Here is a 21165-nt window from a genome sequence, read left to right as displayed (position 1 = left end):
CATTGTCCCTACAGGGCCCTTATGCTCCCATGGTAGCATAACTCTGTCTGTAGCTAGGAAAGTTTCATCCTGACACCATTTGGGCTCAATCTTACTGGTGTAACTATGGAGTTGGGAAGTCTCTGATAGTTCATCTATTTGTTCATTTGGAAATAGTTTCCTTACACCTTAGTTTAGTTAGTGACTTTACTCACACCAAGAGCTAGGCAACAACAATGGCTATGGATCAGAACCTAGGACCCGAAAACCTTTGAACATTTAGCTGTGGTCCCTGGGATGGACTTCTTACAAGGGGCCCTCTTTCCGCTTTCCTGGACTGGGTTGTCAATTCAGGGCCCCTAAGTGAAGGTGTGATGCCATTCCTCCACTTGAAGTCCTGTTCCCTGACCTAAAGGTAAGAGGTAGGTCTCAGATATTATAATCCTATTAATATTCTGTTCATGGGTCAGAAAGCAGGTAGTAGATCTTACAGGTATTTATAATACTAGTATCAGGTAATAGTGAAAACAAAATCAGCCATGGCTTCAGGAAGGCATCTGAACATGTATGTACAACACACTTTTGGGACCATGTGGGTATCGTTGCATGAGGGGTGGGGAACCTGAGGCCTCAAGGCCACACGTGGCCGACTAGATCCTCAAGTGTGGCCCTTTGACTGAATCCAAACGTCACAAAGAAGATGCCCTTAGTAAAAGGATTTGTTCTGTAAAGCTTGGACTCAAAGGTCCTCACTCAAGGACCTAGAAGGCCCCATGCGGCCTTGAGGCCTCAGGTTCTCCACCCCTGGTTTATGGTATTTACAGCTTGAAGAAACCTTAGTGATCTCCTAGTTCTATCTCCTCATTTTACAGGTGAGAAAACAGAGGCCTAGAGTGGACCAAGTGACTGGCCCAAAGTTGCACAAGTAATAAGCAACGGGCTAGGATTTGAACCATATCCTCTTATCACAAACGCAATTGACTTGTGCTTGACCATTAGTGTTTAATTCACACAATTTTTGTGTGTTCCTTTGGGTCTTTCAAAATACTTTATAAGGGATCCTGCAGACCGAATTCTTTGGCTCCTTCTCTCCTGCTAGTTTAAGGGTTATTGTTCTGATTTTAGCAGTAGAAGACCTCACATTAGATGGTTCCTGACTTGATTACATAGCTGGACACATGTCATTCAGTGTCACAGATGGCAGCGACCATTTTGTCTCACACTCTCATGGGTGACTAGAGCAGAAGCACAGAGAAGGGAGAGACCTGCCCAAGGCCACAGAGCAAATTAGTGGCAGAGGCCAAATATCCTAACTCAGAGCTTACTAAGTCTTCTGACACACACTGCTACCTATCCCTAGTACCACTGCTGGAAGTAATTCATCTCCATTATCAATTACAAGGTCTTTCCTGGTTTATTTTCTTTAAAAATATTGATTTTCTAAACATCATCTTCCTTTCCAGAGTAGCTCCACTCTTCCCATCCAGAGAGCAATGCTTTGATCAAAGAATTAGAAAAAAATAAGAAAGACAAAAATGAAATTCAGTTCAGCAAATCCCACCAATAAAATAGGCAGCTAGGTGGCACAGAGGATAGAATTCCAGGCCTGGATTCAGGAACACCTGAGTTCAAATCCAGCCTCAGACACTTACTAGCTATGTGACCTTGGGCAAGTCAGTTGGCCTGTTTGCCTCAGTTTTCTCATCTGTAAAATGAGCTGGAGAAGGAAATGCCAAAGCATTCCATTATTTTTGCCAAGAAAACCCAAATGGGGTAACAAAAATTGGATAAAACAGAAACTATTGAACAATAACCCATATAACATTGATGTCTGACAATACCTGTAATAGTTTACAGCCATTGTCCTTCACCTCTGCAAAGCAAACAGAAGTTTGATGGTCTTTCTACTCAGTGCTACTTGAGTTTAGTATTATAGGATTACTCATTTGCTTAATGAACCTGACTAAGCCTAAGGGGACTTTATTTATTTAGAGTGAAGTTTTCGGGGAAAAAAAAAAAAGACTGGATGCCCAAGGTCTACAAAAAAAAATAGCCTGTGGTTTCCCTGGCAGACAGCTTCTCCAGTCTTTGCCCATCTTCATTGCCTAGAAAAAAGTCTGACTGACATTTGCATATAATATTTCTCCCCCTCTCCCCTACCCCTTATTGGTTCTAGCAATTTCTAATTTTTGAAGGTCCATATCCTTTTTATTTTTTTTCCAGAAAGGACATTTGCTGTTTCTTCTTCTTTTTTTGGAGGTAATTGGGATTAAGTGACTTGCTCAGGGTCACATGCTAGTAAGTGTTTGAGGCCAGATTTGAACTAAGGTCCTCTTGATTCCGGGGCTAATTCTCTATCCAGAGAGGATATTTTCAAAACAAGTTTAAAAAAAATAAGACAAGACTTCCATGCAGATTTATATCCCCTAGTTTTCATACCCACATAAGAGGTCTCCTCCTTGTCAAGCTGCATATTATCTTTCTATATGGTAAAAATAGGATCTCATTTTCCTAAGGCTGTGTTGGTACTACCAACATTGCCTCTGCCATTAATTTAAACAGTTCTGAGTCAGGTGGGGCTGCTGCTTCAGGATGGTGTGAACTGCAGAGGAGACAGAAATTTATGTGGACAAACCTAGAGAAGACTGAAGTTCTGGAGGGGAGCGGGAATTGAGGAAAAATAAAGCAAGCATGTGGAGCAGCCTGGAGAAGCCAGAAGAGAAGAGGCTGGGAGGCATGAGGAGTAAATTCTAGAGGCAAGCCTTTAGGGATTGGCCAGCACCATGATAACAATTCTATTTAGCCTGCTCCTGAGGCTAGAGAGATGGAAACTTAGAAGTCACTCATCAGTGGACCCTAAGCTTTACCATTAGTGGTACCAGTTTTTGTTTTTTTATTTTTATTTTATTTTTAAATTTTTAGGCAATTGGGGTTAAGTGACTTGCCCAGGATCACACAGCTAGTAAGTGTCAAGTCTTTGGTCTGAAGTCAGATTTGAACTCAGGTCCTCCTGACTTCAAGGCCGGTACTCTATCCACTATGCCACGTAGCTGCCCCTATTTTTTTTATTTTTATTTTTATTTTATTTTTAAACTTTTGTGATACCACTTTTTGACTAAGGACTTGAGAATCACTCCACTGCAAGTTGGCAGCAATCTTATATGTAGATACCCTAAGGCTAAGGTCTTAAATTTGGAACTGGAAAGGGACCTTAGAGGTCAGTGAGTACAAAGTGCTCATTTTACAGAGAAGGCACTTAGGCTTATAGGAATGAATTAAGTTGTCTGATTCAAATGCTGGTCTTTTGAGACCAAATTCAACACTCTTTCCATGATTTACTTTACATCTCTATTTATCTTTTGAGTCAAAATAAAACTTGGGTTCAAGTCTTGTATCTGACACATGCTAGCTGTGTTATGATGGACCAGTACTTAATGTCTCAGTGTATTGGGTAACAACATATTAATTTCTGATCTACTACTAAATTCCTATGCAGGAATAGCCCAGAATGGTTGGAGGGTAGGGTGTAACTGGACAGTTTGGTTAGAGGGTAGAATGTTTGAGTAAGCATGATGTGAAAACAGTGCAGAAAACTAGGTCGGAGCCTGATTTTGGAGAGGGGGATTTCACTGCCAGAGGAGTTTGTATTTGATACCAGAGGCCTCAGGAAGGCACTGGCTCTTGTTGTGTCCTTCATTCTCCCAGAGGAACATGATATCGGGGAGGTGATGCCGCGACGTGCAAGTGAATTGGATTTAAGTGAGGTAGGGCTGTGCCAAGGCACCAGCCTCACTGTCTCCTCTGGAGCCATCTGGATCCAGTGGCCAGATACAGATCAGGACAGCTGGAGATGGCCTAGGGTGCAGTAGGAGGAGCATTCTGAACAAAGAAGTGGCATGGCCTGAGCTGTGCTTGAGGATTATCACTTTGTCAGCTAGATGTAGGATGAACTGAAGAGGAGACAGACTGGGTGGGGAGAACAATTAAGCTATTCCATAGCTTAAACACACAAACACACATGCACACACACACCTCAAAATAAAACAACTCCTCTCCACTACATGGTTATGGAGCAGAACAAGCTATAAAATGTCTTTGAATGCTCCAAAGTGTGCATAAAGATTTCATCAGATGAACCCTCAGCCCAGGCTCAGAAGGATGGGATTCATTGGTCAGTCTCTTGCCACAAGATTTTTCATCAGTGTGATGCACATTCATGAGAAAGACATAGCCCTGCCATTCTACCCACCAGCACACTTCTCCCCATGTTCACTGTCCCCAGAGACAAGGCATACCTCTACCTTAAGCTGTGATGTGGCATTTTTGGAATGGTTAAATGCAGTAGATTAAAAAAAATTGGGGAAGAGTATGTAAGAATCTTTCTCTCAAAAAGAAAGGAATTTGGTAATAATGAATCAGAAGGACCTAGAATAATTACCTTGACAACCACCTCAATGCTCCTTATCCCTCAGGCACCTACATCTACCCCTCATTCAAAGTATGTGTCTGGCAATGGTTTATATCTAGATGTGATTCATTGCATTGAATTAATATTTCCTACGATTTTCTTCCTTTCACAGATCAATGATTCAATTCCCAAATGGCAATTATGGAGAACGGATCAGAACTGAATGAGTTCATCCTTGTAGGATTAACAGATGCCCCGGAGCTTCAGGTCCCCCTCTTCATAATGTTCACTATTATTTACCTCATCACCTTGGTTGGGAACCTGGGGATGGTTGTTCTGATTTTCTGTGACTCCAACCTCCACACACCTATGTACTTTTTCCTGAGTAACCTGTCTCTGGTGGATTTTGGCTATTCCACAGCTATCACTCCTAAGGTGATGGCTGGGTTCCTTATGGGGGACAAGGTCATCTCTTATAATGCATGTGCTACACAGTTTTTCATCTTTGTAGCCTTTTCCACTGTTGAAAATTTTCTTCTGGCTGCTATGGCCTATGATCGCCATGCAGCTGTGTGTAAGCCTCTCCATTATACCACCACCATGACATCCAATGTGTGTGTGGGTCTGGCTATTGGTTCCTATGTCTGCGGTTTTCTGAATTCCTCCATTCACACAAGAGACACTTTCAGCTTTGACTTCTGTAGTTGTAATGTGGTCCATCACTTTTTCTGTGATTTTCCAGCACTTGTGCCTCTCTCCTGTTCTGAGACATACATCAGTGAACTGATTGTCTTCTTTATTGTGGGATTCAATGTCTTTTTTGCCATCATAGTCATCCTGATATCTTATTTATTCATCTTTATTGCCATCCTGAGGATGCGTTCAGCTGAGGGCCGACAAAAAGCTTTCTCCACCTGTACTTCCCACCTTACAGCTGTGTCCATATTCTATGGGACAGGAATCTTCATGTACTTACAACCCAGTTCTAATCATTCCATGGATACAGACAAAATAGCATCTGTCTTCTATACAATGATCATTCCCATGTTGAACCCTCTAGTCTATAGCCTGAGGAATAAGGAAGTCAAAAAAGCTTTTGTGAAATTTTCTGAGGGGGTAAAGTCATCATTAGGCTGATCCTTTCAATTAAGCGGAAAGCCTAGTGTTTTCTTCCCATTTATGTCATAACACTGTACGTATCTCTTCAATCTGCACCCTCTTTAGCCTCCATGGATCAGAAGTGCTGGTGTCTTTCCCTGTAGGTTTCCAACTATGAAGTATCCAATTTTCAGTTTATAAGAGTTTGGGGAACCTCAACAATTTCTCACAACTGCAGCCCTCTACCCATGATATTTTCTGAAGTTCAAAGAAAATTCATTTCACAAAGGGACATAGCTCTTACTGTAGAGGGATATGAAATATTGAATTACTAGAAATTGCCTTTGTGTTTATTTCACTTTCTCATTATCAGACCTTGTTTAAGTTACTAGCCTGCCTATTAAGTGACTTGGAGATCAAAATACCTGAACTACCTGTCTCAGGTAATGGTTTTGAGAAAAGTGCCATAGAACAGTAAATTTCTATTCTTTCCAAATGTATTTGTTCCTTTTGGTCTACAGTACTAATTTGTTTGGTATGAGGTGCTTCAGGCATCTACTTCTACTCAGACAGATCTGGAGCTTGCTTGTAACTTGTATTTTTAGAGGACTGCCTTGGGACAAGGATAAGTCAAGTGAATTCCTCATGGTCACACAGAAGCAAGATGCTGACATAAGTCTTCCTCACTATAAAGTCAGTCTTCTGCCATCAAGTCATGATGTTATCAACACTTTTTTTTAGGAGTGGAAATAAAAATTTTAGCTCACTGTAGAAATAAAGACAAAGTTCTTTTCTGTGGGTTTTTTATTCTTTTGTTTGCAGTTATGAGATTCAAAATCATCCAGTTTTGCATTGATATCCTTTCCTCATGTCTTTGATGCCTATCTCCTTGGGTGTATTTATTCAATCAGTCTAACTGAAAGAGAGATAGCAGCCTCTTCTTACCAAATTATCATTGGATCAAAATGTTATAACTGATTGCATCTCTGTCATCTCCTTCACATTGTAAAGGAGATTCTTGTTCAAGTATTGGTCAGAATCTTCAGCCACTGAGGTCCCTTCTACCTCTGATAATTTCTGATTCCAAAGTTGAGTGTTTGAATTTCATTCTTCCTAAAGAGCCACAAAAGCCAGGCATTTTAATTGGCACAGATTCAAAGGAAGTAAACGAGACCATCTTTTCATCTGATCTGATTAAACATCATTTGCTTTAGAACTGACTCAATCTTCACCTTTCAAGACATGATTAGAGGACTTGGAGACTGTTTTCAACGGGGGCACAGGCTTTCTCTGAGGCTGGGTGGATTAGGGAAGCTGGTAGCTACTACAGAAGTTCAGTTAGCTGGATAAAGGAAGTTGGGTTACTTCCTCATCTTCAACCAGGCACATAACCCATTTATTTGGGGATGGCTAAATGGAGCAGGGGAGGAAACATTTTTTTTTGTATTATGAACTTAGTAAGTAACAAATATGAACATTTCAACTTACAAACAATATAAAAACAAGAGTGCATTTAAATCTGCAAATAACCATTATTTACAGTCTTAAAGTGTTTATTTAAACAGTAGTAAGACTATCCTGCTTTGTCTTTGGAAATTTTTTATGCTCTTTTTCTGTGTATTTGTAATGCTTCACAGTTCTGTCTTGGAGCAGCTAAACGGTACAGGGGATAGAACACTGGGCTCAGAATCAGAAAGACTCATCTTCATGAGTTCAAATCCACCCTCCAACATTTACTGGCTATGTGATCCTGGGAAAGTCACTGCACTTCATTTGCCTCAGTTTCATCATCTGTAAAATGAGCTGGAGAAAGAAATGGCGAACTACTCCAATATCTTTGCCAAGAAAACCCCAAATGGGGATCACAAAGAGTCAGACATGACCGAAAATAACACAACTGCAAGTTCTGTCTTATTTCTTTACTTTTTTTTGCATCACTTTTTCCCAAAAATCTGTTAGTTCACATTTAATAACCCCTCCCCTCCAGGGGAGACATGTTTTTTTTTTTCAAACATACAAATGATTTCAAGTTGCATTATGGGAAGTCACTAGGACCTAAGGGAATTGTCTCACCCCCTGCCAGTGTTCCTGTTGTTATGGCTTGATTGGATTTCTACCTAATGAGCTCATGGCCCTGATGTTGAGCAGCCAAACTCTCTGTGTAGCACTGAGAAGCTCTGACAATAACTGAATACACCCATGAGTTCCCTTTAGCAATCAATGATACATTTACACAGACCCAGGTATGCTATAAAGTGTTTTTTTGGGGAGCAAAACGAGGAACACTGTGGATCCTCAGAGCAACCTCTGTCCTCTAAGCAAACAATGCTCCTATACACTTAAAAACTTCACCCTCAGTCCTGGCCATAAGCCATAGCAAACCACCTTTCACCCCATCCAGACAAATGTCTACGGGACCAGTGTAAAGTCAGTTGGTCAGCTATCATTCATTTATTAATTAGTTCAGAAATGGTTCTCCCATACTTCAGTTCATCTGGTGAGTTTACTGACTCAAAGATCCAGACAACAATAAGAGTCTGAGCATTGTTATCCATGCACTCAAGAATTTTGAGCATTTAGCAGCAGGCAATGGAAAGAATTTATCCAACAAGACCCCTTCTTCCCTCTTCTCCAGATCAAGCTTCTGTTTGAAGACATGTAAGGAAAGGTAGTCAGTCCTTAAGAGTCTTGGCACCAGCCTAGAGGACTCAAGTAAACCTTAGATATGAGAATATTAGTAGCAGGTCACTCTCAGATCTATAATATGAGTGCCACATGAAAGCAAAATAATATCCTTGTCTTCAAGGGAAAGGGAGTTTCCTCATCTGTAAAATGAGCTGGAGAAGGAAATGGCAAAGCACTCCAGTATCTTTGCCAAGAAAACCCCAGATGAGGTCATGAAGAATCAAACACTGCTGAAACAAGACAACAACACAAGGTGGTGTCATTACCTTCCCACTGATCTGTACTGATTGATGCCAGGACAAACCCAAGGACAGTGTCTTCTCTTTTGAAATGAAGAGTTAAGATATTCATAACAAGGGCAGCTAAGTGGCACAGTGGATAGAGCACTAGCCCTGGATTCAGGAGGACCTGCGTTCAAATCCGGCCTCAGACACATAACACTTACTAGCTGTGTGACCCTGGGCAAGTCACTTAACCCCATTGCCTAACCAAAAAAAAAAAAAGATATTCATAACAAAAAGGAATTCTTAAGTGGCAGTGGTCCAGGAAAGGAGATGAGTGGTAACTACTCTGGAATATGAACTCCAGACTGTCTTTAAACATATTATGTTCAGTACCGGTCCTTTGAAACAAAGAGTGAAAATTAATTGGAAACTAAATAACTTAATCTTAAAGGATGTGTGTCATAAAGAAGAAACCATGAAAACAATCAATAATTTTAATAATGGTGATGGCAATAATGAAATGACACATGAAAATTTTGGAGATACAGCCAAAACAATACTGATGACAGAATTTATATTTCTAAACATTTTCATCAGTAAAAGAGAAATATCAGATCAAAAATTGTCTATACAACTAAAAAACCCCTAAGAAACCAATAAATTAAAAAACCCCCACAAAATAAAAATTCTGAAAATTAAAGAGATTAACAAAACTGAAAGCAAAAATTGAATTAATAAACAAAACTAGTAGATAATTTTTGAAAAACCAATAAAAGAAATGTCATTAGCTAACCTAATCAAGAAAGCTGAATTGCACATATTAAAAAATGAAAAAGCTGAATTACTGAAGAAGATATAAGAGAAATTAGAAAATATTTCCCCCGACTATATGACAATACCGTTGACAATCTAAATGAAATGGATAAACATTTACAAACATATTTATCACTATGCATACTTCTATATCTATTTTCTTACTCATATTAAGAGAAGGAAGTAGATTACTTAAATAACTCTATCTTAATGAAATTGGTAAGGAAATTAAAGTCTTGCCACCAGCCTAAAGGACCTATGTAGGTCTCAGACATGACAATATTGGTAACAGCTCACGCTCACTTCTACAATATGAATGTCACATAAAGGCAAATGAGTATCCTTGGTTTTTGGGTGGAAGTACATACAGGTTTAAAATCACAAATTTTACATCATTTCCATGGTACTCCACGTGGTTATACTCAAATCAATGAAAATGGCAGCTAGCATTGTTCTAGCGCAGGGGTGGGAAACCTGTGGCCTCAAGTGAAGCCCTTTGACTGAATCCAAACTTAGGATTTATTCTGTGAAGTTTGGATTCAGTCAAAGGGCCTCACTTGAGGACTTAGAGGGCCACATATGGCCTTGAGGATACAGGTTCCCCACCCCTGATCTAGCAGTTCAAGGTTTGCAAAGCACTTTAGATGTACAAAAAATCTCATTTAATCATGACAGTAATCATTTGAGGCAGGTCCAATTATTACCCCTATTGTGTAGATGAGGAAACTGAGGCTGAGAGAGTCTGACCTGTGCAGGGTCATAGAGATAATAAGTAACTGGGTAAGGCTTGGGGTTAATTTCTTGCTGACTACTTGCCCTTTACTCTAGAAACTTATTTGCTAGTAGATCATAAGACTGAGTTGGAAAAGTCTTTATGGATGATCAGGTTTTACAGGTGAGGAAACTGAGGCTTTGAGAGGGTAAAAGTCTTGCTTGAGGCAATGCACATAATATATAACAGAACCAGATTTTGAACTTAGGTATTCTCATCCCAAATCAAATGTTCTTCCTACTCCACCTGGGACCACTAGTTCATATATTTGTTATGTATTTCCCTGTGTATTTCAAAGTACTTAAAAAAAAAAAGAGAAAAACTTTGAACTCTGATTTTTTTTTTAAAGTCCTGCTTTTGCTATCCATGTTATTTTGGTTTTAATGGCCAAAACTTTTCTTACACCACACATCTTAGACCATTATTTAAATACTTGTAAATACAAAGATCATACTGTACAGTTCAGGGCATGGAAAAGCCCATCTAGTCTTACTGTTTCATTTTGCTGGTAAATTAACTAAGGACCAGAAAGGGGAAGTGGCTTGGCTAAAGGCACAGATTAAATTAGCAGTAGAGGCAGGACCAGACTCCATCTCTCCTACCTCTGAATTCATCAGTTTTCCCACAACACCAGATTTCCTTTTAAAAAAGTAGAATTTAAAACCAGAGACCTTGGTTCTAATTCTTCCTCTGCCATTGTAGACCTTGGGCAAGTCATTTAATGTCTCCAGGCTTCAGTTCCTTTATCAATAACATGAGGGGATTGGACTAGATGACCTCTAAGGTCACTTCTAGCACCATCTATGAATATATGAACAATTTTGATAGAAATCCTCAATTTTCATGATTGTTTGCTAGGTCTTCTTAATCCATAGTTTTCAATATGTTTGATTTAATTCATTCAATTATTTATTAAGTACCCACTCTGAGTTAGGCATTGTGCTGGACTCTAAGTGTTTACAGGAAAAAACAAAACAGAAACAGTTCCTGCCCTCAAGGAATGTAAATTCTACCATGTAGGAAACAGTATATACACAGATAAGTCAATAGAAAATCTATTCAGTCAATATACAGTATTTGAATGGGAGCATTGGCCATTAGAGGAACAGGAATGTTTTTGAGAATAGAAGTTGGCATTTGAGCAGCACCTTTTAGGGAGCCAGGGATTCTAAAAAGAACATTTGAGGCATAGGGGGCATCTTGTGTGAGGGCACATAGGTAGGATATGGGATATTATGGATGGAGAAAGTAAAGTAGATCAATCTTCCTGGATTGTGGAATACCTGAATTCACCTAATGTGAAATCACTCTGGAAAGAAAGGTTAGAGACAGATGGAGAAGGGCTTTAAAGGCCAAATGGAGAAATTTGTCTTTTATCTTGGAAGCAAAAGGGACACACTAAAGGTCAGTGACCATCAGAATAACAAGGTAGATCTTTGCTTTGGGAGTATCAATTTGGTAGCTGTGTGAAAAAAATCATGTTTTTAAAGCAAGATCCATTTGTAAAAGATGGAGGACTGTAGGTATTTTTATAGATGGTGGGAAAGGAGGAAGTGGATAAGGTGAGAATGCAAATAACATAAAGATAAGGAATGATTTAGAGGTTAAATTCTTCGAGGCAGCTAGCTGTTGCTGTGGATAGAGGGCTCAGTCTGGAATCAGAAAGATGTGAATTCAAATCAGATCTCAGACAATTACTAGATTTGTCACCCTGGGCAGGTCATTTCACTTTTGTCTTCCTCAGCTTCCTTCTCTGTAAAATGAGGGTACTAATAGCACCTACTCCCATAGTTGTGAGGATAACGTAGGATAAAATTTGTGAAGCACCTTCTAAATTCTGTAGTGCCGTATGAATGCTAAGTATTAGTACTGGAGGATTAAAGAGGGATGAGATGAAAAAACCAAATGGAGAGATTAAACTTGGAAAGGGTAAAACCAACTTCTTTCTCTGACATACAGCCAAAGAGGAGAGAACAGGGGATAATTAAAAGGGTTTTTGGGTGTAGATGAGAAGAAATAATGAACTTAAGAGGCATGATCTCTTTCACTGCTGAAGTGGAGGAAGGGTCATAAGAGATCTTAGGAGAGATAACATTTGGAATAGCTTATTTTGAAGAGTGTCATAAAGTTAATTGAAGAATAAGTGGATTGCTTTGGGCCAGGCATGGTTAAAGTGAGACAAGGCAATATGAAGGTGTAGTGAAACAAGTCTGCATGGTTTTGGAACTTATCAGCACATTTGTAGGACCAGAAAATGGATGATAGGCCTAACCCAGGGTCAGAGTGACTGATAAAAAGACAAAGGGTTAAGGGATTCTAGGGTAGGTAATAGAGCATGGTTGAGCCAGTCAGTCACAGAATCAAGACTATGAAGGGAAAGCAGATAGGCTAGCATTGGGCAAATTAACTTTTTAAAGATTTCATTTTTAGGTTCCAAATTATCTTTCTTACTTTATCCTCTGCCCATTGAGAAGGCAAGGAATATGATGCCCATTATACATATGAAATCATGCAAACCGTTTCTGCATTAGCTCTGTTCTGAAAAAACGCAAGAAAAATAAAGAAAAAAAAATATGCTCCAATCTTCACTCTGACCTGATCAGCTCTATAGCTGGGGGTGGATTTTTACATCAGGAGCCTTTGGAGTTATGGCGGATGATTATATTGATCAGTTATTAAGTCTTTCATAGTTGATTATCAGTAATATATTGCTATTACTACAAGATTGTTCTCTTTGTTGAGATCACTGCACTTTGCATCAGTTTATATAGTTTCTCTAAAACCACCCCCTCCATCATTTCTTATAGCATGACATTCCATTACAATCATATACTATAACTTATTCAGATATTTCCCAATTGATTGATATCTCATTAGTTTCCAATTCTTTGCTACCACAAAAAGGGATGCATGGGCTGTTCAGGGAAGTTTAGCATCTCTGATGTGAGGGTTTGCTGAGCCTTTTCAGGGCTGCTCATCTACATCTGGTGTCCACCTGTGGCTCCAAAAAGCTGCAGCATGCACAGTGGACGCACCGTGGTAAAACTCTCTCAGTAGATGGGCTAACCCAGTTTGAAGATAACTGACAGGCTTCAAATCTGTAAATGAGTTAAGGGATATCTATCCCAAGCATGTGAAGCCTTCCCCTAGTGGAATGGATGAATGAGAACAATTTATTGCAATAGCCTTGAAGTCAGCTGAAGCTTCTAATAGTTGCTTAAATTTTAATTGGTTGTGCATTCACCCTTTTATCTCTGACACTGGTAACTTGTTTTTCTTCTTTTAAAAAAATTAAATTATCCAGTGGTTTATCTATTTTATTGTTTTTCCATAAAACCAGTTCTTAATTTTATTTATTAGCTCAATTTTATTAATTTCTCCTTTATTTTCAGAATTATTTTGGCATTTAACTGGAGATTTTTAATTTGTTCTTTTTTATTTTAATTGAATGACCAACTAATTGGTCTATCTTTTATATCTTTTATTGATGTTAGCATTTATAAATCTAAAATTTCCCCCTAAGTACTACTTTCACCAAGTTTTGGTATTATTGTCATTATCTTTAGTGAAATTATTAAATGTTTCTATGATTTATTCTTTGACTTACTCTTTCTTTAGGATTAGATTATTTAGTTTCCAACTAATTTTTAAGTTATACTTCTGATGCCCTTTATTAAATAGTTTCATTGCATTATAGTCCAAAAAGGATGAATTTAATATTTTGTTTTTCTACATTTGTGAAATTTTTATGCCCTAATACACGGTCATTTTTTTGTAAAGGGGCCACATATAACTGAGAAATAGATTTATTATTTTCTGCTCTTATTCAATATTCTTCAGAGGTCTAGCTTATCTAACTTTTCTAAAATTCTGTTTATCTCTTTAATTTATTTTTTATTTTATGGTTAGATTTATCTCAGTCTTAGAGAGGTCTATTGAGGTCTCCTACTAGCATAGTATTACTGTCTATTTTGTTCTCTGACTCATTCAACTTTTGCTCCAAGAATCTGGATACTATACCATTTGGTGCATATATACATTCAGTATTAATATTAATTCATAAATTTTTTAAACAAATATATATTTTTCTTGATTATCTCTTTTAATTAGGTCCATTTTAATTTTGCTTTGTCTGATATTGCTACCCTTGCCTTATTTTACTTCAGCTGAAACATAATAGATTCTGCTCTAACCCCTTATTTTGACTCTGTGTGTGTCTTTCTGTTTCATGTGTGTTTCTTGTAAACAACATATTGTTATATTCTGATTTCTAAATCATTCTGTTTTATAGTGTTTTTATCTTATTGCCACTCACAGTTGTGATTACTAGCTGTATTTCCCTCTTTCCTATTCTTTTCTGTTTATACTTCCCTTTTTTACCATCTTCTTTTCAAAAGGCTTTTTTTTTTTTGGCCTCTGAGCACTGCTGCCCTTAATCTGTCCTTTTCCTTATCACCCACCTCTTTCTTATGCCTCTCTCATACTACTTCTCTGTTGAATAAGATGAATTTCTCTACCAAACTATGTCTACATTCATATATATATATATATATATATATATATATATATATATATATATATATATATATATATATATATATATACAGACATATACAAATATGTATATGCACACACATATATATGTATGTGTGTGTATCTATATATATCTCTATCTATCTATCTATCTATCTATCTATCTATCTATCTATCTGTCTGTCTATCTATATTCTTCTATCTTTGAACCAATTCCAATGAAGGTGAGGTTCAAGCATTGCCCACCACCATGTCCCCCTCCATTGTAAAAACTCTTCCTTGCACTTCTTTTTCACATGCAATAATTTCCTCCTTCCAGTGCATCCTTTTTTCTCACTCTTCCATTCTTCTTTTGAGATCATCCCAGCATAATAGACTCAAACCCATTCTTCCTGTCTAAGTAAAATCCTTCTAAGTGTCCTAACGATGATAATATTCTTAGGGGTTACATGTATCATTTTCCCATATAGGAATGTCAGTAGTTTAACCTTATTAACCCTTACAATTTCTTACTCATGTTTACTTTCTTATAGTTCCCTTGAGTCTTTTTCTATTCAGGCCTGATGTTTTTTTTTTTTTATTCAGGAATGTTTGAAAGTCCTCTCTTTCATTAACTATCCACCCCCCTTCCCAGGATTATGCTCAGTTTTGCTAGGTAGGTTATTCTTGGTTGTAACATTAGCTCTTTTGCCTACCTTGTAACTGTGACTTAGAACTGGGTACTAGGAAAAAGAGCTGCTAAATGATACCCAGTCCTGTACCTAATGCTAGCATAGGGAGGTCTTGGAATCTTTTTCTTACCAGATATTCGGTCTTCTTACCATCCTTGTGTACTGAACTTTCCTGGAGTCACCACAGCTGCTGCTGCCAATGCTGCCTCCAAGGCCCTCCATCGCTGCCACTTCCAACACACTTTGTCCCTGGCCAGCTCCAACTCCAGTGTATACAGACCTCCCTGTCTGTCCTCCTAAACTGCCCTGGGCTGGAAAAATGACTCATTGTGACTTTTTTGTTGGTTATCCCACTCAGAATTCAGTTTGAATGTTTTTTTAAAGTTGTTTTGAGGGTTGTGTTGGGAGAGCTCAGCAAAAATGCTCACTTCATTCTGCCATCTTGGTTCTATTACAGCTCCCCCGCCCCAGCAACTAACTTGATAAACAGGTAGGAAAATAGGAACTGGTGATAATGTTAACGAGTACATGTAGGTAAAGGTTGAGGTGGAATGTGTGGTGGAAATATAGGAGGTTGTGGTCCAAGAGAGAAATTTGTTAATTATCATTCCTGGAGGTGGATTTGACCAGCAAATCAAGGATAGGGCATCACTATACATGAGTGAAAAAGAAAAAAAAGGTGAAGGTCATGGAAGTTGTGGATGTTGGAGAACTGTTCAGTAATATAAAATCCTTATAATGAGGTTAATGAAATATAAGGGTACTTTGCTTAGTGTTGCCTGTGATGAAAAAATCACAACTATAGAATGGGTATCATTGTGTTAAATTAATCTACATTCAAAATGTGAATGTAATAAAAGTTTACAGCTTCATATTTAAAAAAAAGCATGATTCTATAACTGCCATGAAAGATTTATTAATGCCATGACTTATTCTGCTGATTGTTCTTCTCTTGCTCCAGAAAAATCAGCCAAATCTCTAAAGGAATTTATAGAAAGTGGCTCAGAAGTGAAGAAGATCATGACTGGGGAATTAAGATGCCTAAGAACTTCAGCTCCTCCTTTTCATAATCTTCATTATCCTATACCTCATGTCACTGGTGGGGAGCCTGGTGAGGGTAGTCCTAAGCTTTTAGGACTCCTATCTCCACACACAAATCTTCCTTTCCCTCTTTTATGGATTTTGGAACACTTCAGGTAGAAGTTGAATTGCTTGGAATTTGAAAGAGGCAATTCCTGTTCAAGGATGGGCTGGAATAAATGACTTCTGAAGTAATTTCCTTCTCTGGGAAGCTCTGATTCTAAAGGCGAATTTGTTGGTTTATCTCTTAAAAGAGAGTTAGGGAAGCTCCTGAGAATCCAGACTGAACTGCTAGAGGTAAGAGACACTTTCTAGAAGAGTGACCCACATATCACCCCAACCATTCTCATGATTCTACTACCAACAGAGATTTTGAGGTTTGGGTGGTTGCATTATAGAATTATTTTGAGACACATTGTGGGCTTAAAAAAGGAAGCTATACTACTCCCTCATCCTCCTTCTGCCATGTGACCAATTTCTTTGGTTGGTGGTTACATGGAAAGTATGCAGATAGATGTTTCTTTTTAAAGAGATTAATGTAATTGCATGGCCTTATGGGAAGCATCAATGCCTGGAGCCTAAGGGATTTGCCTCTTTCACTAACTGTATTTCTCTTTCCTATTTGTTGTCTACAACATGTTGCCGCAATGTAAGGCTTGTGTTTTTTTATTTCTTAACTCTTTAGAGATTACCTGTCTTCTAATGCACCATGGAAAAGCCCTGATAGCAACATCTGAACACACTTATGACTTCCCTAAAAAATCAGAATTTTGTCCCCAAAGAATAGGTGTGTGATCACATGTTAAGCAGTCAGAAGACTGAAGAGCTGTGGTTGGCCTCACTGGAGTATTTTCCCCTAAGAGAACCTGAAGTCTCATTCTTTTTTAGCTCCCTGCCAAAACCTTTCTATGGAAATGGTAGCCTAGAAATTGAGCCATTTTTGACTCATTTAATTAGAACGTTCATATGGTCAAGTGGTTGCCCATCATTCTTTTATTTGTTTGGCTCAAAATAGTTCTTCTGAGCTTTAGTGAAGCAAATGACTTTATCTGCACAGAAATCCATGCAATAGCGGTGGTTGGAGATAATAGTCATTATGCTGGAGGGCTCTGATTATTCAACACCATGAACAAGAGAAATTTCTCCAATGGGACCTCTTTTCTCTTTCATGAGCTAGGCTTCTTGTGAAAGATGGGTAAGTGAAGACGCTCTGCCACTCCTAGCCCTTGGAATTTTAATACTCATCCTGAAGGACTTAGGCAGATCTTAATACTGGGATTGGACTTAGATTTAAAATATTAGTGACATATAAAAGAAAAAAATATGGGGGGGTGTAAAGAGTTCATAATTACAGGTTTTGTACTCCATATGCATAAGGTATTACGTAGTTATAGTCCAATGAATCATAAGACTAAAAGATGTCATGTAGTTTTACTGATAAGGAAAGTGACTCCTAGAGAGGATCAGGGGACTGGACCAAGGTTACACAATGTGAAGCAGAACCAGAATTTGAACACATAACCTCCCATCCAAACCAGGTGTTTGGACACTAGTTAACAGCCCTATGAATTCTATTTCTGTGTTCTTCAAGACACATTATAAAGTATATGGATGATCCAAATTTTAACCTCTTTTTCTCATTATTTTAAAGGATAGTGTTTCATTTTATTATTCCATGATTAAATGGTTTTAAATGTACAGATCACATCATGTTATATCTGGGAAAGACCATCCAATTCTCCTCCATAATTTTGCAAATGAGGTACTGAGGTGAAGACAGGTAAAGTAAGAGAACGTAACTAAGATGGCAGCAAGTTGGAAAAAAAGATAGGACAAGAACTGAGCTTTCCTCTCTCTGGGATCATAATATTTTCATCACACCAGACATGCTTGTAGTATGGAGAATTCAGAAATCAAGTATTTTGGTACTCTATTACACCCATTTTGCAGATGAGGTAAATGAGACTGAGAGAAGTTAAGTGACTTGCCCAGTCTCATATCAAAAGGAAAGTGTCTGGGACACAGTTTGAACTCAGTATGGCTGGCTCCACATCCTTTGTTCTATACTGACTGTGGTTGTTCAATCCTGTCTGATTCTTTGTCACCTTGCAGACCATAGCACAACGATACTGTTAATGGGGTTTCCTTGGCAAAAACATTGGAGTAGTTTGCCATTGCATTCTCCAGTGGATTAAGGCAAAGAGAGGTTAATTGACTTGCCCAGGGTCACACAGCTAGATTTGAACTCAGTTCTTCCTGACTGCAGGCCAAGAACTCTATCCATTGAGCCACCCACTTGTCTCACTATGCTAACTACCTGCCAGTAAATCATGAGACTAAACTGGGAAAGACCTTGTAGTTCATCCCATTTGACAGATGAGGAAACTGAGACTTTGAGACGGTGAATGACTTTCCTTCATTGACAAGTATGAGAAATATTGAAATCAGAATTTGAAGCCTAAGTCATCTCACTTGTAAATCAAATGGTCTTGCCACTGTAAAAGTTGCTACTTGTTCATGTGCTTATTTTTTTCTCCTGTGTATCTCAAAGCACTTGATAACAAAGTTTGTATCATCTCTTCTAGCTATTGCAAAAAATGTTATTTTAATTTTATTGGGAGAAGTCCTCCTATCAGATTACTCTCTGACTTTAATACTCATAAACACATTCATTGTACTTTACTGGTTGGAGTACAGAAAAGGGGATCTAATCTCTCATTTCACAAGTGAGATAACTAAGGTCTTGGTTGTGGGGGAGACTTTGCTAATATTTGGAGAGTAACTAGACTGCAACTCACCTACCTCTTGAGCTCACTTGTTTTTCTACCCTGCCAGATTTCCTTAAAGAGTGAAGAATTTAGAACCAGAGTACCTTGATTCCAACCTAGGCCCTGCCTCGTAAACCTTGGGCAGGTCACTTAACCCCAATTGCCTAAAAATAAAAAAGAAATTAAAAAAAAAGAATCACTCCTCTGCAGGTTGACAACAATCTTGTACATAGGGGCAGAGGCTAAGATATTAAATTTAGAGCTGCAAAGGATCCTTAATAGCCAGTAAAGTGCAAACCACTTATTTAACAAAGGGGAATTGGGTCCAGAGGCCCAAGTGACTTGAAGAAGGTGACACATGTAAGCATTGGTATAGCCATGATTCTAATGCTGGTCCTCTGATACCAAATCTAGCATTCTTTCTACTTTATCATGAAGATTCAATGGACTTTCCTATTTGTCCTTGGGGTCAAGAGGACCTGTGTTCAAAAGTCTTGTACCTGACATACACTAACTATGTGACACTGATTAGCCTTTCGATGTGCCAGGTGACAACTGTTTACAGATTAGTTCTTGTTCTGTAGCTGTGCAGGGGATTTCCATGTGGGGAAATCCCTACTCTGATGACACACCAATCCTTGACCAAAAATTTCAGCCCTACTTTAATATATTTCTATTTTTAAGATTCATCTATCTTTCACATGCTCTGTCACAAAGACGTATTGATGGGAGGTCAGTATTGAAACTATGGGAAAATCCAGAAAAAGTCATAGTGAGTCCTTTGTCCAAGCAGGCACAGGGAGACAGCAGTCTGCTGACATTGGAATCAAAGGTGGCAAAGAATGAGAATCTGAGAGGGTGTGTCTAAATAGAGGAATGGATGAAAATATCATAGCATATGATGATAAGGGACATGATTTGGGAGTGACCTGGGGAGATTTGTATGATCTGATGCTGCATGCAGTGAATAGAATGAGAAGAATTTATGCAGCAATATGGTAAAGGCAAATAACTTTAAAAGAATTAGGAACTATTAGCAACATAACAGGGCAGCTAGGTGGTGTGGTGGATAGAGTGCTGAGCCTGAAATCAGTAAGACTCATCTTCCTGAGTGTAAATCCGGCTTCAGACACTCACTAGCTGTGTGACCCTGGGTAAGTCACTTAGCCCTGTTTGGCTCAATTCCTCATATGTAAAATGAGCTTGAGAAGTAAATGGCAAACCAATCCACTATCTTTGCCAAGAAAACCCCAAATGAGGTTATGAAGGTGAATGAGACTGAAAACAAACCAACAATAGCAATGGCAGCAGAAGCAGTAGCAGCATCATGATTCCAGAAGACTCATGATGAAACATACTCTTCACCTCCTGAGAGAGAAGTGAAGGATTCAGAGTGCAGAAGAAGCATTTTGTTTTACTTTGACCAGTGTGGAAATTCATTTTGATTGACTATATGTTTCTAAGAGGATGTTTTTTCCCCTCTAGTTCTCCAATGGGTTTGGGCTTGGGAAGAAATGATTAACAGACAGAGTTTTGCTGATTTAAAAATATAATTAAGGGTAATTGAGAAAGGCTTCTTATATAAGGTAGGGTTTTTAGCTGGAACTTGAATAAATCCAAGAAAGTTAGAATTTGGAGACAGAGGAGAAGCCACTGAAAACTCCCAGAGTTGGGATGTCTCACCTGAGGAACAGTAAAGAAGCCAATGTCACTTGAATACAGTGTAAGTGAAAGATAGGTAAGGTATAAGAACAATTGAGATGTAAGGTGTGAGGTCTACATTATAAAATGGAAGATTTTAAATTCTATTCTGGATGTGATTGGGAGACCCTAAAGTTTATTGAGTTGAGAGATGACGTGGTCAGACCTATGCTTTAGGAAATCACTTTGACAGTTGAGTAGAGGAAGAACTGCAGTATGAAGAATGACACAGCTGCACTTGCAATAGGCCAGGTGTGAGGTAATGAGGATTCACACTGAAGTGTTTGCAGTGTCAAGGAGAGAAAGGGGCATTGTGAGAGACATTATAAAGGCAAAATTGCCTGGCCTTGAGAACAGACTGGATGTAGGAGGTAAGAGGGTGAGAAGTCAAGAATGGAATATAAATAACAGGGTAGATGGATGGATAATGGGA

The 21165-nt window shown here is 38.5% G+C and overlaps 1 protein-coding gene across 2 annotated transcripts; it reads left to right on the top strand.

Annotated features, from left to right (window-relative positions):
* The first annotated feature begins 4561 nt into the window (after nucleotides 1-4561).
* LOC110200702 (olfactory receptor 5B12-like) lies at nucleotides 4562-5963 on the top strand. 2 transcript variants are annotated; one of them, XM_020976113.1, is made up of 2 exons: nucleotides 4562-5485; nucleotides 5943-5963. In XM_020976113.1, exons 1-2 carry the CDS (start codon nucleotides 4580-4582, stop codon nucleotides 5961-5963), a joined length of 927 nt encoding a protein of 308 aa, XP_020831772.1. In that variant the 5' UTR covers nucleotides 4562-4579. The 2 variants fall into 2 exon arrangements, with proteins under 2 accessions (XP_020831772.1, XP_020831771.1); XM_020976112.1 differs by lacking the exon at nucleotides 5943-5963 and having other exon boundaries at nucleotides 4562-5524.
* The last annotated feature ends 15202 nt before the right edge of the window (nucleotides 5964-21165 follow it).

This window comes from Phascolarctos cinereus, unplaced genomic scaffold, assembly GCF_003287225.1.
Source record: "Phascolarctos cinereus isolate Bilbo 61053 unplaced genomic scaffold, phaCin_HiC Scaffold_9;HRSCAF=440, whole genome shotgun sequence".
Taxonomy (NCBI): Eukaryota; Metazoa; Chordata; class Mammalia; order Diprotodontia; family Phascolarctidae; genus Phascolarctos; species Phascolarctos cinereus.
Note: the sequence above shows the minus strand (reverse complement) of the source record. Positions and strands in the feature narration are given on the sequence as shown.

Excerpts from the sequence above, each read along its gene's own strand:
- LOC110200702 (XM_020976112.1), top strand. The coding sequence starts at position 4,580 with ATGGCAATTATGGAGAACGGATCAGAACTGAATGAGTTCATCCTTGTA.